Source organism: Zophobas morio, unplaced genomic scaffold (assembly GCF_036711695.1).
Source record: "Zophobas morio isolate AGI-343-1 ecotype UQ-CSIRO unplaced genomic scaffold, CSIRO_AGI_Zmor_V1 ptg000004l, whole genome shotgun sequence".
In the NCBI taxonomy this organism is placed as follows: Eukaryota; Metazoa; Arthropoda; class Insecta; order Coleoptera; family Tenebrionidae; genus Zophobas; species Zophobas morio.
Genome location: NW_026972109.1, coordinates 17,179,266 through 17,196,680, shown reverse-complemented (window position 1 = coordinate 17,196,680; position 17,415 = coordinate 17,179,266). Strand labels below are relative to the sequence as shown.

Sequence of the window (17,415 nt, the reverse complement as noted above, 5' to 3'; positions counted from 1 at the left end):
TTTCACCTACGGAATTGCTGGGTAAATAACGTTTCCAAAAATGTCGAGCCAGTCCATTATAATAATAACATTTGCGTCGTATTTTTTCAAAAAGCCAATTTCTTTATTTAAAGTGTCAATTTTATTTTCTCTAATATGTGTAATATGTTTTTCAAAATCTTATAAACATTTCTGAACATATAAGCTGTTAGCGCCTGGAACTTGCATTTGGTTGAAGAGCACATCCACATGTGGTACAATATAATGAATTCCTTCTAAGAAAAAATTAAAATCTGCACAATTTAAAATTCTCAATAAACCAGTTGCGTCACTAATTGTTTTTGAATCATTTTCTGTAATTATAATTTGTTCTAACCACTCGTCGATCAATCCTTTCTTTTTGTATAATGTATTGATGATTCTTGTTTAAAATTCCATCTTGTTGGAGTTGCTTTGGGGAGTCTCTTCTGTACTATCTCATCTAAAATTGCCGTTCGTCTTGTGAATCTAGAAAAAAATGCAGCAGAAGATTGCACTTCAGCAAAAAATATTTTCAATATTTTGTTACAAACAGCTGCTCTTTCCAACAATAAATTGAACTGGTGAACATAACAGTAGGTAAAATAAGCACTAGGGTATTTTTGCCTAATAATTGATTGAACTTCACCATTTTTCCCACTCATAACCGACGCCCCGTCGTAGCTTTGAGCAATAAATTTATTTAATGAGATACCGAGAATCTCAAGTTCTGTTATTATAGCATCCGCTATATTTTATGCTGTATGTCCTGAACGTCAAATAAATCCCCAAAAGCGTTCAAAAATTTCTCTCTTACAAAAAATAAAATTGAAGAACTATAACAAGTTGCTATTGGTTGAAAGAATCTGTAGTCTTGTCGGCTTCGATTGGAACAAAATTTTATTTTGTAATCTGTCTAGTTGTTTCCGAATGCCTGTATTACCGAGAAGATTGTAATCCACTAAATGATGTAATCTCTCACTCGCACTTCTTTCATGTTTTGTTGCTCTTTCCCTTAAGTGTCGTAGATCATCCACGGCAGTACTAATCCAGGGCGATGCGATGGGTTTAACTCATTACTGAGGAGGCACACAAAACAAAACAATTTATTATTTTTTTCACAACCACACATCCAGGAATATTGATCATACGTGTTACGTCTATTAAAATGTCTATGAAAGTCTCTCGTTTTGACATGAACACTTTTTTTTATTAATAAATCGGGGTCGCTCTCCGTAACTTTTTCACTAAAATTTTATCGTCATGACACAGAGAACGATTTTTTATTAAATATTCAACCGAATTCATTGTTTTTAAATTTTTATTTAAAATGAAACAATTTCACTCACTCAAATGAAAATTGAAACTCACAATTGAGTTACGGCAGCTGACCACTGTCGGAACGGGACCGGATTCCAGCTGAATGCCGCGGCTAGGACGCGTGGTTTCCATGGCAACGGTCTACACAAAACGTCTAAATCAGCCATGATTTGCTCTCTGTCTCCGGCTTTTATCAGCACTTCACCAGCAATAACATGTCATATATCCAAGATACAACACCTTTAGATGTAAGTGGATGTAAGTTTTGATACATTTTATACAAGTGGATCGAGATAAAAAAATTAGTTTTGAGAATTATCACACAAATTTCCAGATAATTTTTTAAATATTGAAAATTACTATTTTGCTAAATGTTACTTTAGCACCGGTACCTAACTTTGCCCAAAAAACTAGATTTCTATTGTGCCCTATATCTTAAAATCATTTAAGAGAAAAACTTTTTTAATCGCCCCAAATCATTTTATGCACTTCAGATAAGAAATGTATCTAAAAACCTTTGAAATTAAAGTACAATTACTGAAAAATGATTTATTTCATTCTTGATGAACACTGTAGCAAAAAAACTCGTCCTAAAAACTTCTATTCTACCGACTTCTGTAGTTGTAGTAGTGTCTTTATAGGTGGTTGTTGGGTTGTGTACAACATGTCGTGGTACAACCTTTTTACAGAACCCTGAATAATTTTCTTTTCACAATTTTTGTCATTTTGTCACTAGAGGGCGGCAAAAGTAATACCTTTGGGGGAAACCCAAAATTGGGGTTTCTTTGGCCATCAGCCGATCGCAAGGAATCAGCGCCAAGCAACATAACGTTTAAATTGTACCGTTTGTTCTAGTCGTTGAATTTGTTATAAAAGTGGTTAAATTTTGTTGTGGTAGCAATAAAAGTTATGTACAGAGAGTTGATTGTTTATTAATAAAATAGACATAGTTCATAATAGTATTTTTAGAACAAAACTGGGTCGCAAATATAAAAATATCGTTGGCAGTAGGTCTTACAAAAATTATAGTCCTGGAAAGTTAGAAGAAGCCCTAGAAAAAATTCGAAATAAAGAATTAAGCCAAACGGAGACATCAAAAAGATACCGTATCTGCCGAGGAACACTGCAGAACAAGTTACATGGGGCGCATAGTAAAAATCCGGGGCATTCCACGTTACTAAGTGAAGCTGAAGAAGTTGTTTTTGAAGAAATACTAGTTTCATTGTCAGCCTACAGATTTCCACTCGATATTCTGGATTTGCGATTAGTCGTTAAAGCTTATCTGCATCGTAAAGGAATTACAATGAAGCAGATACCTGATAATACCCCTGGAGTTGACTGGGCAAAAAATTTTGTAGCACGTCATGGTGCTTTGACTGAAAGGTTTGCAGCCAATATCAATTCAAAAAGGGCAATGGTAACTCCTGAATGCACAAATCAATATTTTGATACATTAGAAAATGAATTGAGAGATATTCCTCCTTCTAATATTTTTAATTTTAACGAGACTAACTTGTCACGAAAGAAAAAAGCTATTGTGAAAAGAGGTTAAGAGGATGTAAGTATCCTGAGAGGGTTATAAATTCTAGTAAACAATCCATTTCTATAATGTTCTGTGGTAACGCTGAAGGCACAATCTTGATGTCTTACAAACGCAAATCTACAAACAATAAAATCATACCCAAATGTGATTTGCCTCGTTTATTAAAAGAGCCAATTGAAGGTCTTTCTTGGAAAATTTCCCTAATTAATGACTTTAGAAAAAGCCGTATTGTCCCATGAACAATGAAACAGAAACGATGTTTTGAAAAAGCTACCCAGCGCCGAAACACAAGCAGTAGCTCCTATTGTGAACGCAACTGTTTTGGAATTTTTACAACTATTTATATTATCATCTCTTCCAGGTGACGACAGAATTGAAAATGAAATTTATTTAAACCCGGAAGACAATATTGACGTCGATGACGCGGCTAATGAGTATGAAGATGATGCAACTTTAGAGAATAAAGATATTTCGGCAAGTGAAGAGGAGAATGATTCCACAGAGGAGAATGCAGATGAGACAGAGAACCAGATCGAAGTAGACAATTTTGTAATTTTTCGTTACGAAGGGAAATATTACCCCGGAAAATTATAAAAGTAGAGGCTTACAATTTTATTATTAAATCCCTTCAAAAATCGGGGATTTTGTACTATAAATTCCCCCACAAAGACGACATTCTATCGTTCACACGAGATATTATCGAAAAAATTCGAACACCAACATTCAATTCACGTGGCTTTGCAGTTATTGCAGAAATGGATAAATTCGAAGAATTTACCTATGACTGATTTTTTTTGTTTGATTTGATTGTTTATTTTTATAAATGTTATATTTTCTTTTTTATATTTCTTAATAATAAAAGTTCGTTTATATTTTAATGAAGTTACGTAATTATTTGAATATTATCTCTATATCTGTTTACTAAAACTAGTAAAATAACGTTAAAAAACACTTTTAGCGGTCAAAGTACCAAACGGTAAGGTTTAAAAGGGGACTCGCTAGACGAGGTATAACATTTTTTTGGTTTTTTTGTATGAAAAAATGATGTTAATATAGATGTATCATACATCAAACTGCAGCTTTTTTCATATTTTAGGGCACAGAGACCAGTTCAATCAATTAAAAAAATATGGCTGAGAAATATCGTAAAAAAGCACCATTGTATGCTTTCTTTTCAAGTTTTTTGAGTCATAACCATCATAGAATCGCTTGAAAATTCGCACATGGACAAATCATCACTTTTTACAGGCCGCAGAGTGATTAAATGTTTGTTAGTGGTACAGTTTGTTTAAATAATAATGTGTTTATTAAAATCAAAATATACCACAAATTAAAGCAAAATACGTCGAATAATTTTAACAGGAATATCAGAGGAAAATTACTGATCTATTGCTTAGCAGAGTTTTTAACAAAAACTAACAATTATTGAAAAAAATGGGTATCAATTCGAGAGAATTTGAGCTGTTAGTTCAATACTTTGCCGATAGGAGCGCCACTAAAATTTACGGAAGCGACTTTCCAGGTAAAACCCTCATCGCCTGCTCTACCATAAGCTGATTGTTAGCGTTCTCGGCTGATTTTTCTAATTTATGGCAAGCAACTCAGTTTATAAAACTGAGCCGCCAGGACCGGCCGTAGTAATCTATTGTTAAGGAATTTAACTTTTACACAATGAGGTACTATCATAAAACCGAATTAAAACTGGAGAACTATGTATAATATTTTTACTCCACTCAGAATCCTGAATTCAATACACATGATTACTAAAAATTCATTGTACATAATATTATTGTTAATATATATTTTGTTTCTTAATTAATAAAACTAATAAACATATTTTTCTACTCATTAAGGTTGAAGTTTGTCATTTTCCCATCGCTGGCAGTGGATGAAATTTCATTTCACCCTCTAGTGGAAAAATACTCGGCCGTCTACGATTTTAACGGGTCGTCCAGCCTGAGCGTTTCGCAGCTAGCGAAACGTGTCGCGTATCGCCTGCACCGACCGCACCGTCCGCTTCGCGCGCTTCGAAAATCATGACGCCTAGGCTGGACGACCCGTTAGTGTTTGACGTTTAATACTGCTAGTTTACACAAGTGAAAACAATGAACATGAGTGAGACTGACGAAGTTTCTGAAGAAATTTTGAATGCTGCCAATGCGGCATTTTCGAATCTGATACAAGTGCAGTTATTGATACAGGAAGCAGCCAACTAAGTTTAAACAAAGATACAAGTTCAAATAATACTTACGATAAAAGTGTAAATATTATTGGTGATAATTGCACAAATTGTTCTATTACAGTTAATGTATTTCAAAAATAAAATACCTACCATAAACAAACATTTATTTCCTAATTTCTTAGAAAAAATAGTATATGCAACTCGCGGATGAAGAAATTTCAACGGCTCGAGTTTCTTTTTCGCACTCGCTCGTTGCACTCGCTCGTGTGAAAAAATCACTCTCGCCGTTGAAATTCAACTTCATCCACTAGTTCCATAATGTACTATTATAATAATAATAAAAAATATATAAAATGCAGCTTTTGTTTAACACGTGTGTGCTAAAGTGTATCTACTACTTATCCCAGAAAGGAGGTGTTTTAAAAAATCCCTACGTCCAGTAACTTCTCCCTTCATTACTCGAAAAAACTCATTTTCAAAATATATTTATAATAAAAATATGCAAGTCTTGGTAATGAAAAATGTACTCCTAATAAATTATTATTAAAGTACATAAAAAATTAGAAACAAATTTTATTTATTTAAAAAAAATCTCTCGCAAAGGCAGGTTTCTGTTTCTTCTTGAATTAATTATTTCGGGCAATAATGCGCCAAAGTAAAATCTGCCAAGTTTGTCTGCCATCTTTTTACATACAGGGTTAGTCACGAGAGAATTACTTCTGAAAATTAATTTTACGCAACCCAAAATACTAATACCCTGTACCACTTGATATTATCTAAATTTGAGATGAAATGCCTAATCCATGATTGCGTTGACTTTTGCAGTGTCACTTTGACGTTAATTAATTTTTAACATTTTTTTTCATCGTTGACTCGTCTCTAGAGCCCCATTGGATCGACAACATACAGTCAGATCAATCTGGGCTATACTGAAGCCGTAAGTGCTGTACCAATGTTGTTCGCCGCTAATGTGCATGTGTTAATTCGCCATCTCTCCGTCACCTAGAGCCTCTTCGAAGTGCAAATCTGCCACCTCTGGACTTCTTCGTCCATCCATTTACAAAAAAGCCGTAGCATCCCCCCAAAATGCTCAACATTTTCAACAGATTAGTAGTTAAATTATTTACTTACTTGTTTGAGTTTGCGTTGTAACCTTTGAATAAAATACCGTAAAGGAATTTTTAGAAATAATTTTCTCGTGATTAATCGGTTGCAAAAGATCAAGAGGCACACTGACAAATTTATTAGCGGCGCCGGAGGAGATTTCCGACTGGCTGCGGTACCACCATGGACACTCGCGTAACCTCCTTTTCCACAATTGTCAAAATGAGATTGCCAAACTCAAAGCAATCATGGATTAAGCATTTCATTTTAAATTCAGTTAGTATCAAATAGTACATGGTATTCGTATTTTGGGTTGCGTAAAAATAATTTTCAGAAGTAATTCTCTCGTGACTAACCCTGTATTTCTTCGTTTTTATAAATTTTTTCTATATTTATTCCTTTGGGTGTCTACACAACAAAATAAACTTGTGAAATACCCGTAAGAAGCATTTGTCCCTGGACTTGAAAGTAGTAATCATGATTTTTTTTTAGTTTCAATTCTCTGTCTGTCAGTGTACAAAATTTGATTATTTTTTTTCTAACCGCTTCTTCGGAAGACAAATCTTGCAATTTTAAAGGGCATTTAATTTCGACTAATGCACTCCTATCCTCTAGAAGCCTGTCTGGATTAACAGCCAAGTAAGGAAATTGTTTTGAAATAAACAAGCCACACCGTTCAGTTTTTATACTTTTATTTATTTCAAAACACTTGACAGCTTTTTCCTCACTTTGTTGTCCATAGTACGTATGACTATTACCTCTAAATGTACTGTACAACAGAGACTCCACAGTTTTAGCTGTTGCTGTAGTCGGTCTTAGTTTGTAAATCCGTCCAAAATTTGAAGCCGTAACCCTAATTTCTCTTTCTTTTGCCCAAGTGTTAAGAGAGTGCCTGTTGCCGCCTAGTGTCTATTTCATTTTGGTCTAAATTCAAAGATAATTTTCTCAAAAAAACCTCTTTGGCTGTCACAAATGTTTCTACATCCATATCAGGATTATCTAAATTATTTAAACCATAATCGCAGTCGGGACCAGCATACGTACATTTTTTACGACATTTTTTTTTATGAATACTTTGTCTAAGACGAGCTTTTTTCATAGACGAACAATATTTTTTTGTTATTAAACCAGTGCCGTTTTTTGTTAACTTTTGTTGGATTTTTTCATGATACATACCTTTTTCGAAATTGTACAATAAGACTGCACCGTAACACCTGGTCGTATAGCCACCCTTTAAAGAAAAATTCACCCTTTTGCCGCCAACAAACTTACTGATTACAGAATTATAACATTCCGATAAGTTGTTGGTAACATTGTGTAATAAACTCCACGCATTATCTGCCACCCTTTTATTTCGAAACAAAATTTCATCAAAAAAATCCATTATCCATCAACAGTGGGAAAAGATTTTGTTCTCCAGCCTCCACTTTCTTTTTTACAGATTCTTCAGTACAAAAAGAATGTTCACTAATATTACAAAAAGTGTGACCTTCAAAGGTATGCTTGGGACCATTTTCGATTTCTTTTTATAACATTAGTATTTTTTCTTCGAATAAATGATTTTCATTTTCTGTCCAAAATGAAATAGATGAGTTCACCGCCAATGGCAACTTTTCTATTTTAGCGCTTAGAATGTCTTTTAAATATATTTGGTATTATTTTTTAGTTCCGTTAATTTAGATATGTAATTGCGAATAATATGAATTTTACATTCAATTTTTTGAATATGAAATTGTGGGCCATACGGAAATGATGACAGTAATTTATGGTAGACACTACTGTCTCCGTCGGCTATTATTTTGCCATAAATTAAGCCATACAAAGCAACTGATTTCATAAACCCTTCTAAAATAACGCCTGCTTCCATAACGATAGAAGTGCCTTTATAACCTGACAAGCTCTTTACCTGTACAAAAAGAATTGACGCCTGGGCTGTAAAACGAATTAACGTTGGGAGTCCATAAAATTCTTATAATTCTGGACAAACTTTAAGTATTTGTGTTTAATAATTAGCATTATGAAAGAAAAGTATTAAACTCCAGTCCAAATTTAAGATACTGTAATTTCATTACGTCACACTAAATAAGTAGTATCTGTAAAATATACTGCGGATGTATTTATTTAATTAACGTTTACAATTTTTATACTTAGCAAGTAGAGTTCTTGATAAGCATTCCTTATTTAACCGAAAAGTTATTAATTTAACTAAGCAGCTATTATTTCACCAAACATACATTATTTTATTATATAACTTAGCATTTATCATTTTTACCGAGCAAAAATACAGAGCGTTTAAAAATAGAACTGTGCATTTAATTTGTTCCCCTATCTAAATAACAAGAAAACGGTATTAATAATACATTTACGCGTATAAACTAATAGACGGGCTTATTCTCTGCTGGAGGTATGTTGTGGGCTGCCTGTCATAAATTATCATTATTCTTCATGATCGGCTTACGATGTTTTTATGACGCACGTCCGGCAATCGTCTATCCCAGCGCGTCAGGTAGATTTAAAGAAGAATTGCTGGTTGCGTTTAAGGCAACAAATGGCGCCCAATTCAAACTTATCTGTTGTCTAGCGTTCCCCTTTTGGTGGTGGCCAAAATATCACCCACCCCCCAGGTAACTTTGGCCACCCAAAAAATATTTTAAAAAAATATTTGCAATAAACGCACTCAACTGTTGCTTCGTATATTAAGAGTAGTAACAAAGACTAGACTAATAAAAAATATTCGATAAATTTATATTAATAAACATGGTAGATATGAAGGGGTGAAGTTTGAAAGTGGCCCAAATTAACACCGTGTTACGGTATTTGTAATTTCGACCACTATCCGGTAGTTTTATTATAAGACTATAGGAGCAATTCTGAATCAAACCTTTAAAATTAAAATTTAAAGGTTGCTAAAAAATAAACAGCCTATCAGATTTACGAATTTAACTCGTTACTTATATTATATGGAAATTTGCAATTTAACACCCTTTAAAAGTTTTTACAGAATTGCCCCTTATATCTGCCATAAAATCACCAACAGACGATAAACGATCGACAGGCAGACGGAAACGAAAGACCGCTTTTTTCACATTCTATCTACGAAACGTCGACAAAACGTAAAATTCCCTAACTTTTGTATGCGTCATGAGCATAACTTACCTACTAAAACCTTAGATCATACAGGGTGTCTCAGAAATAAGTACATTAATTTTAACCACTAACAGAACTTGTGAAACGGAACAACTTTTTTATCTAGCATTTTTTCGAAAACTCAAGTCGAATTTCGAATTTTCCCACCCATATATTCACGAGCCGTCTATGTTCACCTTAAATAATAACTTAAATAATAACAACACTACAACAATGAAGAAGGTACCCTAGCAACCGTTTTGACACTGACAATCATTTTTATGTCAATGTTTTTATTAAACGTTGTCTCTTTAAAGTTTGTTTGGCACAGATTTCTAATTTATAGACGAAATGTGTTGAAATGGCTTTGTTTTCAAATCTGGAATGCACCGATATCGTTTTAACGTACGGTGAAGCTCGGGGAAACGGCACTGATGAGGTCGGTTATACGAGGGAAGGTGTTCAACACCCACATTTGGTCCGATGAAATTCCGTAGGCCATTAGGGGGCAGGATTTTCAATTTGTCTCTAAATGTTTGTCACATTGACAAGATTAGGAAAATACGTATCCTAGTAACTGTTTTTGACCATAAATTATTAATTATAATAATTATTAGTGTCCATGGGTGACTGAGGATCCATGGGCGGGTAACCTTAATTGGGATATAACTTTAACAATTTTTAACTTGATAATTAAAAAGTTCTTGACAAAACTTTACTAAAAAAAGTTGTTGAATTCAATGAGCTCTATAACTGATTAAAATTAATGTACTTATTTCTGAGACACCCTGTATAATAAGACTAGAACACACAAATAGACAAATTTAAATATTTTACAAAAAAAAAAATGACAAACATAAAATAAGAACTCCACGAATTAAGAAAAATAGTTGTTTTTTCATAATTCCTCCTTGTGTGGCAAAGATAGTTTGCTCATCCAACGCCAACTTGAGGAATTATTTGGAATGGATTGAAAAAACAAAATTACGTCGCGTTACGAAACAATGAAATCACCTTTCCTAACTTTTGTGGTATTTTTCGGTATTAAATTAACCAAAGTTAGTAAAATTTAAGGCATAAACGCTTTGAAATAATATAAAAAATATGAAACACTCACCCTTGATTTCTACGAGCTTGCAGTCACTTCAGCACAAATTATAATTTGGGGAATAATTATTCCCCGAGGATTTGTAACCCACTATTAACACTTGTTTATAGTTAATTATTAATTGTTATCAATAAACAAAATTATCTGGTGTTTTCGGTTTAACTTGATAAGGGGCACTAACAAATCGTCGCCATATTCCACATACTCACAGCACACTAGACTACTTATTCAGTACCTGTTTTTTTGAATTAATAAAACTTTGTAAACAGTGACGTTTTGTTTCTGTACACTTGACGTCATTCACTTTAATTATTTCTGAAAAAAATCAAAAACACCACATTGTGGTTACATGATATGATGTAACTGAAGAAAGAAAATTTAGATGATGTCATCCAAAAATAAAACAGTGATAAAAATTACCGTTCTCATGTATGCACAAAAAATTTATTTGTGGCAATAAAGTTTTAGTGAGCTTTTTTTAGAAGAAAATATCATCGTAGAAGAGTTTTATTTATTTGATTTGAATTAGAACATGTTATCAAATGCAACAGGTGTTTTTAAATAATTTTTTTACCACACACCGTGTTGACCGCATACCTACAGCTAACAAATAAAAATTTGACTTTTACCTCTTGTTACATACACAGCCATAACGTAATTGTTTTAACATTACTTTATACATAATAATATAAGGCAGGTAAATAAAACAAAACTGGACCAAACATGCCTTTATTGAAAAATTAAAAAAAATGCATCAAAAATCAACAACACAACTTAGCACTCCATAGCTGTTCCTGCAAAAAGAAACACAAAGTATTATTTAAAGAAAGTACCTTCTTCATACCAAACTGTAGACTCCTGTCACGTAAAGCAGCTGCTTGCAACGCTCTAAGAAACTCATTAAATATAGCCACATATCCGAACAAACTTGTCTTCTTGAAATCCTTCATTTTAAAATTTGTTGCCTGCACCTCAGCAGACTCAGTGGTTTTTTGTCCTTTATTTTTGGCATCAAAAGCATTAACTTCATCAAGAAGTTGACTAAAATATAATTTTTAGACATATAACAAAATACAAAGGAAAATTTACCTAACTGTGGGTACCTCCTTAGGACTAAATTTATCCACACTTTTTACTTTAAATGGTACAGAAATTTTTCCTGTCTTTGGATGTACACAAAACGGGGCTTTCAATAAATGGTTCATGCTTTTTGTAACATTTATATCAAGGCGTGGATATGAATAATATATTTTCATTTCCTCAATCAAGTTTTTATAAGATTTGGAAATTTTTTGCTGAAATTTCAAACATTGATATAATTAAATACCAATCTACTATATGTTTTACCTCTTTAAATAATCTATGAAAGGTGCTCTGAAACGCGTTCCACCGCTCTGTCGTACTACTAACACTAGACATAGCATCATGAAATAAAGGTCTTAAATCCGTCTCTAAATTATTTAAAAACTCATTCAAACGTTCATTAGTCCCCAAAATATCCTGTTCAGTTAAAATATCATCAAAGTACTCATCAATAATTTTTAAAGATCTCCTACAAACCAATACATTAAACTTGGCAAAACCAACTTTTGAAAAATTACTGAAGCGAAGAATGTACGGAAAACCCCAATTTCACCTTCCTAGTGAGCATTCCACCACGTATCACATTTAAAAACTCAGCAATGCAAGATCTTTCCCCATCATCCAACTTCCGTGCCTTTTTATCACCAACCCAACAGTGAATACCTCTCCTTCCAGAAAACACCCACAAAATATGTTCAAAACCGAAATCCTCCCTTAACGCAGCATCCAATATTTTACACGCAATAATCATAAACTTCCAGCACTTGTCACAAACATCTGCCCCAGAACAGCAAGTTCGAATGTCATCATAGTCCGTCATATCAATGTCGAAGACGACTTCTCTTTCCACTGGAGTTTTCACAGCCGAGTAGTTGCCTTTCAAGGTGTCTTTATAGACAGCCCCTATATCGATTTTGATGGGAAATCGTTTATGTAGGGCCTGTGCAAACTCTTCCGCTGTGTCAAAAGATTGATAACGCAAGTAGATGTCTCCATGGAGTGTGAAAGAAATTTCTCTTTTGTTGAAGTTTTTGGGGTCCCCTAGACAAAGTTTTAATGAAGGGAAAACTGGAGATTAGTACCTACCGTAGCACAGCCATTTGTGGAACGCTACTTGTGGAAATAATCTCCTATAATACACAGGAAGTAAATCTGGTAAGGTTTCTTCGTTGTATGTGGAACCAGACATGTTTCTTTTGTAGAATTTACTGCAAGAAAACGTGAAGTGTGGTTTACAACTTGGATAATTTTGGCGCCAACTGTTTCATAGTTTTCATAGGTTATGTTTGGTTATGTGACATCTGTCATCTGTCAAAATAAAAAAAATAAAATTTATTTGCAATATTTAATTTAGAGAAGCAATTTTAACAAAAATAGGAAGCTCTGTTATAATAATAGGTAGGAATATTCAATAGATTTTAGTATAATTTACTTGGCGGCAACAAATGGGAAGTCCGGGTGTATATCAAGTCTGCAAAAAATCATAACAATAAAAAAAAATAGTGCCACTACTTCTTACCCTGGGAAGACTTTAAAATCGCACACACGCGCTACCTCCCCAACTTCTAACCCCTTCAGAGTATTCATTTCATCGTCATCCAAAGCAAAGTCAAAAATACTTATATTTTCCTGAATCCTCTTCGGAGTAACGCTTTTTGGAATGGCAGCAACTCCTCTTTGAATAAGGAATCTCAACGCAATTTGCGCGGGTGTTTTTGAGTATTTTTCGGCAAGTTTTGCAATTACTGCGTCGCCTAAAATGTTGGGAAGCTCTTTGGGCCTACAATCACGAATTAGATTTTAAGTGAAACAATGTACTTGGCACTTACTGTTGCCCAATCTATACATATAAAATTGTTTGTCCTGACTGACTGATTCATCAACGCAGAGCCTAAACTACTGCAGCTAGAAACATGAAATTTGGACAATAGTTTCCTTTTGTGATGTAAACACCCACTAAGAAAGGAACTTGGGAAATTCCACCCCTAAAAGGGTGAAAAGCGGTGGTAAAGTTTGTACAAGAAGACTTACCTAACCATTTCTGTTGTAAATATTTACGTGAAACTTGGTATTAATGCTTTTCAACACAAATAACGAAACACGTATTTCACCATTTTCCGAAATTCAACCCCTAAGGGGGTAAAAAGTGGTGGATAAGTTTGTACGGGAAAACTACTTCTGTTGCACATTTTCACGTGGAACTTGGTATTAATGCTCTTCAACACATATAATGACACACGTATTTCAGCATTTTCCGAGATTCAACCCCTAAGGGGGTAAAAAGTGGTAACTAATTGTGTATGGGAAAATATTTCTATTGTAAATTTTTGCTTGGAACTTGATATTAATGCTTTTCAACACAAACAATGTAACGCGTATTTCAGCTGTTTTTGAGATTCTACCCCTAAGAAGATCAAATGAGGTGACAAAGTTTATATGAGAAAAAATATTTGCATGGCGATGTTTAGTTGAAATGTTGTTAACATTTGTTACTTGAAAATTGGTAATCATGTAAAATTGTTTGTCTTGACTGACTGATTTTAATTCTTTTTTGAAATTCATCCCCAACGGAATATGATTTGGGTGGAAATGAAATGAAAGGATGTAGCTGTAGCAAAAAATATCCTCGAATTCTCCTGAAAGAAACCCAAACAGGCGAAGACAGCTACCCTCAATACCGGCGAAGAGGTTCCGCGGATGGTGGATTCACGGTTGAATTCCATGTTGTAACCCTAGATAACAGATGGGTGGTACCGTACAATCCACTTTTATCTTGAACTTTTGCTGCTCACATCAACATAGAGTATTGTAACTCTCCAACTCCAACCAGGATTATTTGGTCTTGAAAATGACAATGATGAGGTCAAATTATATGAATGTGGTCGATATATTAGCAGCTTTGAAACTGTCTGGAGAATCCTGACGCTTTCCTATACATGAACAATTTCCAGCGGTTTTTCATCTCACAGTGCACTTGAAAAATGGCCTGCTGTCTGTTTTAATCCTAACGACTTTAATAATGTAACTGAAAAGGTAAATAATTCACAGAAAACTACTTTTCTAGCATTTTTTGAGCTTTACAAAACGAATAATTTTGCAAAAATCCTTTTTTATGTTGAAGTCCCTTCGTACTATGTGTGGAAAAGTACCAAATTTGAGAGACAAAAACGTGGAAAAAATGTTGATGGTTGGCCGGGAGTCAAAAGCGATCAAACTTTGGGCAGAGTGTACACCGTTCACCCTAATAACGCCGAATGTTTCTACCTTGGTCTTCTTCTTCAAGAAATGAGAGGGCCAACATCATTCTCGGATTTAAAAACTATTGATGGTGTCGCTTATCCCACATACCAGTCATCATGCAAAGCTTTGGATTTGTCAAGTTCAGTCAGAGTATCAAGGGAGTGTTCATATTATAAATGAAATGTACAACAAGTGTGTGATTTCCTTTAAAGACACGGTGCTGTCTTTAGGAAGACAATGTTTAAAGTATTATGGTTCGCCTCAGCCTGTAAAACGTGAAGAAGTCATACAAAACAGAGACTATTTCAGAGTGATTAGCTATGACATACTTTTATAGGCACAACGAAAGTTTATTAAATACAGAACAATATCAAATTTACAACCAAGTTTTAGATAGGTCAGGTAAATGTCTGTTTTTACATGGCTGCCTACAATATTAGCGACAAAACTATCCAAATATTTTAACTTTTTTAAAAAAATATCCTTTAATTTAAAACATGACTTTTAATCAAATCGACAAAAGATAACCCAAATTACAAAATTCATGGAACCCTAACTCCAAACTTTCAGTCCTTATTTCACCCACTTAGGGGTAATTGATGCTTACATAACGAAAGGAACCTTCTGTCCAAATTTCGTGTTTCTAGCTCCAGTAGTTATGTTAATGAATCAGTCAGCCGAAGGACAAATACTTTTATATATTGTTATTAATGAAGGCTTGCACAAACTTAAAAAGTAATAAAATTGAAATCAAAAAATAAATCAGCGGATCAAAAATAATGTGTCCTAATTGCGAAAACCACGCAAGCGGAGCTGCGGGTAACAGCTAGTCTTTTCTAAGAATTTATTGAAGCCTGGATTAGCCAAAGGCGAGTAGGCAACAACGGTAATTCCATTTTTTTGGCAAAAATCTACAAGCTCCGGTTGTTGTAAGTAGACATGCAGTTCCACTTGTAAATTAGCAGGTTTTATGCGCGCAGTCTGCAAAACTGTTGAAATTTGAGATATATTGTAATTTGATAAGCCTATATTTTTGGCTCGGCCTGCGTCCACTTGTTCTTCCATTTTCTGCAATCACACTATGGGTTATTCTATTATTACATTATTATTGAAATGTAGTACCGCCCAGAGAGCCACATGATCAGTTTTCTTTTCAGTTTCAATTTCCCCGTTTTCGTTAATAATTGGTCTCACTGAACCTTCCTCATACTTGCAACCAACTGGGAAATGAATCAAATACAAATCCACATAATCCAGTTGCAAATTATTCAATGACTTTTTAATAAACATGTCAACTCGATCCGGATGTACTCCAACCATTGGAAGCTTGGTGGTAATAAACAAATCCTCACGGTTCAGTTTTCCAGTAGAAAACCATTTCTGTAAAACACCACCGATGGCGCGTTCATTTTCATACACAAAAGCGGTGTCGATGTGACGATAGCCCTGTTCTAAGGCTGTATTCAGTGCAGTTGCAACTTCCTCATCAGATTTCGCCTACATTTAAAAATATTTACATTTTTGTGTTACTTATGCAATAACTACTTACTTCCCACGTTCCTAAGCCCAATGCCGGCATTTTTTGTCCACTTGGAAGAGTTAGAGAAATTGGTGAAGCCATTTTTGCAAAATGTTTAAAACAACTATTTTTTGGAAGACAGGTCACAGGATTCTTGATTTGAAAAATTCTGCTAGACAAGAGCTTCAACATTCAAACAATTTTCCTCTATGACTAACAGTATAATAGAGTGTATATTATGGAAACTTACTTTAAAGTTGTGTTAATTTGTTTACAAGCTGAGTGGGTTATTTTAAAATTCGTGATTCTTATTACGCAATATTTGACAATTATGAATTAAAATTTCTATAGGCAACCAATTATACACATATTTGTATGCACCCAGCAATACACTAAAGAAAGCAGCAGCTGCGGTCATTCTACTACTCACACTGTTAACAGAGAAAATATCAGTTTATTAATGAATTTCTAATACGAAATGTACAAAATGTGACGGTGAGGTATTATTTTTGTTTTGTTGTTTGGAAATTCACAGTTCAAGGTTTTTAACTGTTCATTGATCTAGTACGATTTTACCATCATATAAATTTTAGGTAGGTAATAAATATTATTGAGTGGATTCTACTCTTCAATAATATTACCTAAAATACTTACGAAGAACCAAACAAGGTGAATCGTGTAAACGTTAATATAAAAAAACACGTGGTAGGAAATCAATTATTCGGGCTTCACATTTTTTTAACAATGATATCTAAATTTTCGGTGTGTTTTTACTTAAGTTATTACTTTACTCACACTTCATAACTTCTTACTTGCGGTTTATACTACATTTATCATTCCATTCATATTTTTTGGATTTGCATATACAGGGTGACTCAAAAAAATTAATGAATGCTTGAATTTATTTTATTAATTTAATCAGAAACTACAAAATCGAATGCTTTAACAACTTGGAAATGTTTTAAAGTTATCATAAACATGGTAAATTTTTGATCAAAATGAATAATATTTGATGAGAAAAAACTGATTTTGGTACTTTTGACATTTTCGCCTATTTTTCTAACTAGAAGTGGTCAGGTCACGGTAGGTTAAGTCAGGTCAGATGCATGAAATAAGAAATAAATTTTATAGCAAATATTTAGTATAACAAAAAAAATACGATTAGCCTTTTTTTAATTTTTTTATTAGACTAT

At 33.7% G+C, this 17,415-nt stretch overlaps 2 protein-coding genes across 5 annotated transcripts; both read right to left on the bottom strand.

The window, feature by feature from the left end:
• Nucleotides 1-11,093: 11,093 nt before the first annotated feature.
• LOC135143671 (DNA primase small subunit) lies at nt 11,094-12,756 on the bottom strand. The gene is made up of 6 exons (XM_064075584.1): nt 12,550-12,756; nt 11,982-12,504; nt 11,728-11,932; nt 11,470-11,675; nt 11,225-11,421; nt 11,094-11,174 (listed from the first exon to the last, which is right to left on the bottom strand). The coding sequence occupies exons 1-6, from the start codon at nt 12,650-12,652 to the stop codon at nt 11,155-11,157; spliced, it is 1,254 nt and encodes a 417-aa protein (XP_063931654.1). The 5' UTR covers nt 12,653-12,756; the 3' UTR covers nt 11,094-11,154.
• A 38-nt stretch (nt 12,757-12,794) lies between these two features.
• LOC135143681 (aldo-keto reductase family 1 member A1-like) lies at nt 12,795-16,566 on the bottom strand. Of its 4 annotated transcripts, none has more exons than XM_064075600.1 (7): nt 16,473-16,566; nt 16,253-16,429; nt 15,826-16,200; nt 15,537-15,771; nt 13,293-13,305; nt 12,983-13,243; nt 12,795-12,934 (listed from the first exon to the last, which is right to left on the bottom strand). In XM_064075600.1, the coding sequence occupies exons 2-7, from the start codon at nt 16,412-16,414 to the stop codon at nt 12,892-12,894; spliced, it is 1,089 nt and encodes a 362-aa protein (XP_063931670.1). In that variant the 5' UTR covers nt 16,415-16,429; nt 16,473-16,566; the 3' UTR covers nt 12,795-12,891. The 4 variants fall into 4 exon arrangements, with proteins under 4 accessions (XP_063931670.1, XP_063931674.1, XP_063931681.1 ...); XM_064075604.1 differs by having other exon boundaries at nt 16,253-16,405; nt 16,473-16,562; XM_064075611.1 differs by having other exon boundaries at nt 16,253-16,391; nt 16,473-16,558.
• Between the last annotated feature and the right edge of the window lie 849 nt (nt 16,567-17,415).

Coding starts and splice junctions, on each gene's coding strand:
- LOC135143671 (XM_064075584.1), bottom strand. CDS start 12,652: ATGTCTGGTTCCACATACAACGAAGAAACCTTACCAGATTTACTTCCT. Junction 11,676..11,727: donor TTCATAGATTATTTAAAGAG/GTAAAACATATA, acceptor TTGAAATTTCAG/CAAAAAATTTCCAAATCTTA. Junction 11,422..11,469: donor AAGGAGGTACCCACAGTTAG/GTAAATTTTCCT, acceptor ATTATATTTTAG/TCAACTTCTTGATGAAGTTA.
- LOC135143681 (XM_064075600.1), bottom strand. CDS start 16,414: ATGTTGAAGCTCTTGTCTAGCAGAATTTTTCAAATCAAGAATCCTGTG. Junction 16,201..16,252: donor TGGGCTTAGGAACGTGGGAA/GTAAGTAGTTAT, acceptor TTTTAAATGTAG/GCGAAATCTGATGAGGAAGT. Junction 15,772..15,825: donor ATCATGTGGCTCTCTGGGCG/GTACTACATTTC, acceptor GTGTGATTGCAG/AAAATGGAAGAACAAGTGGA.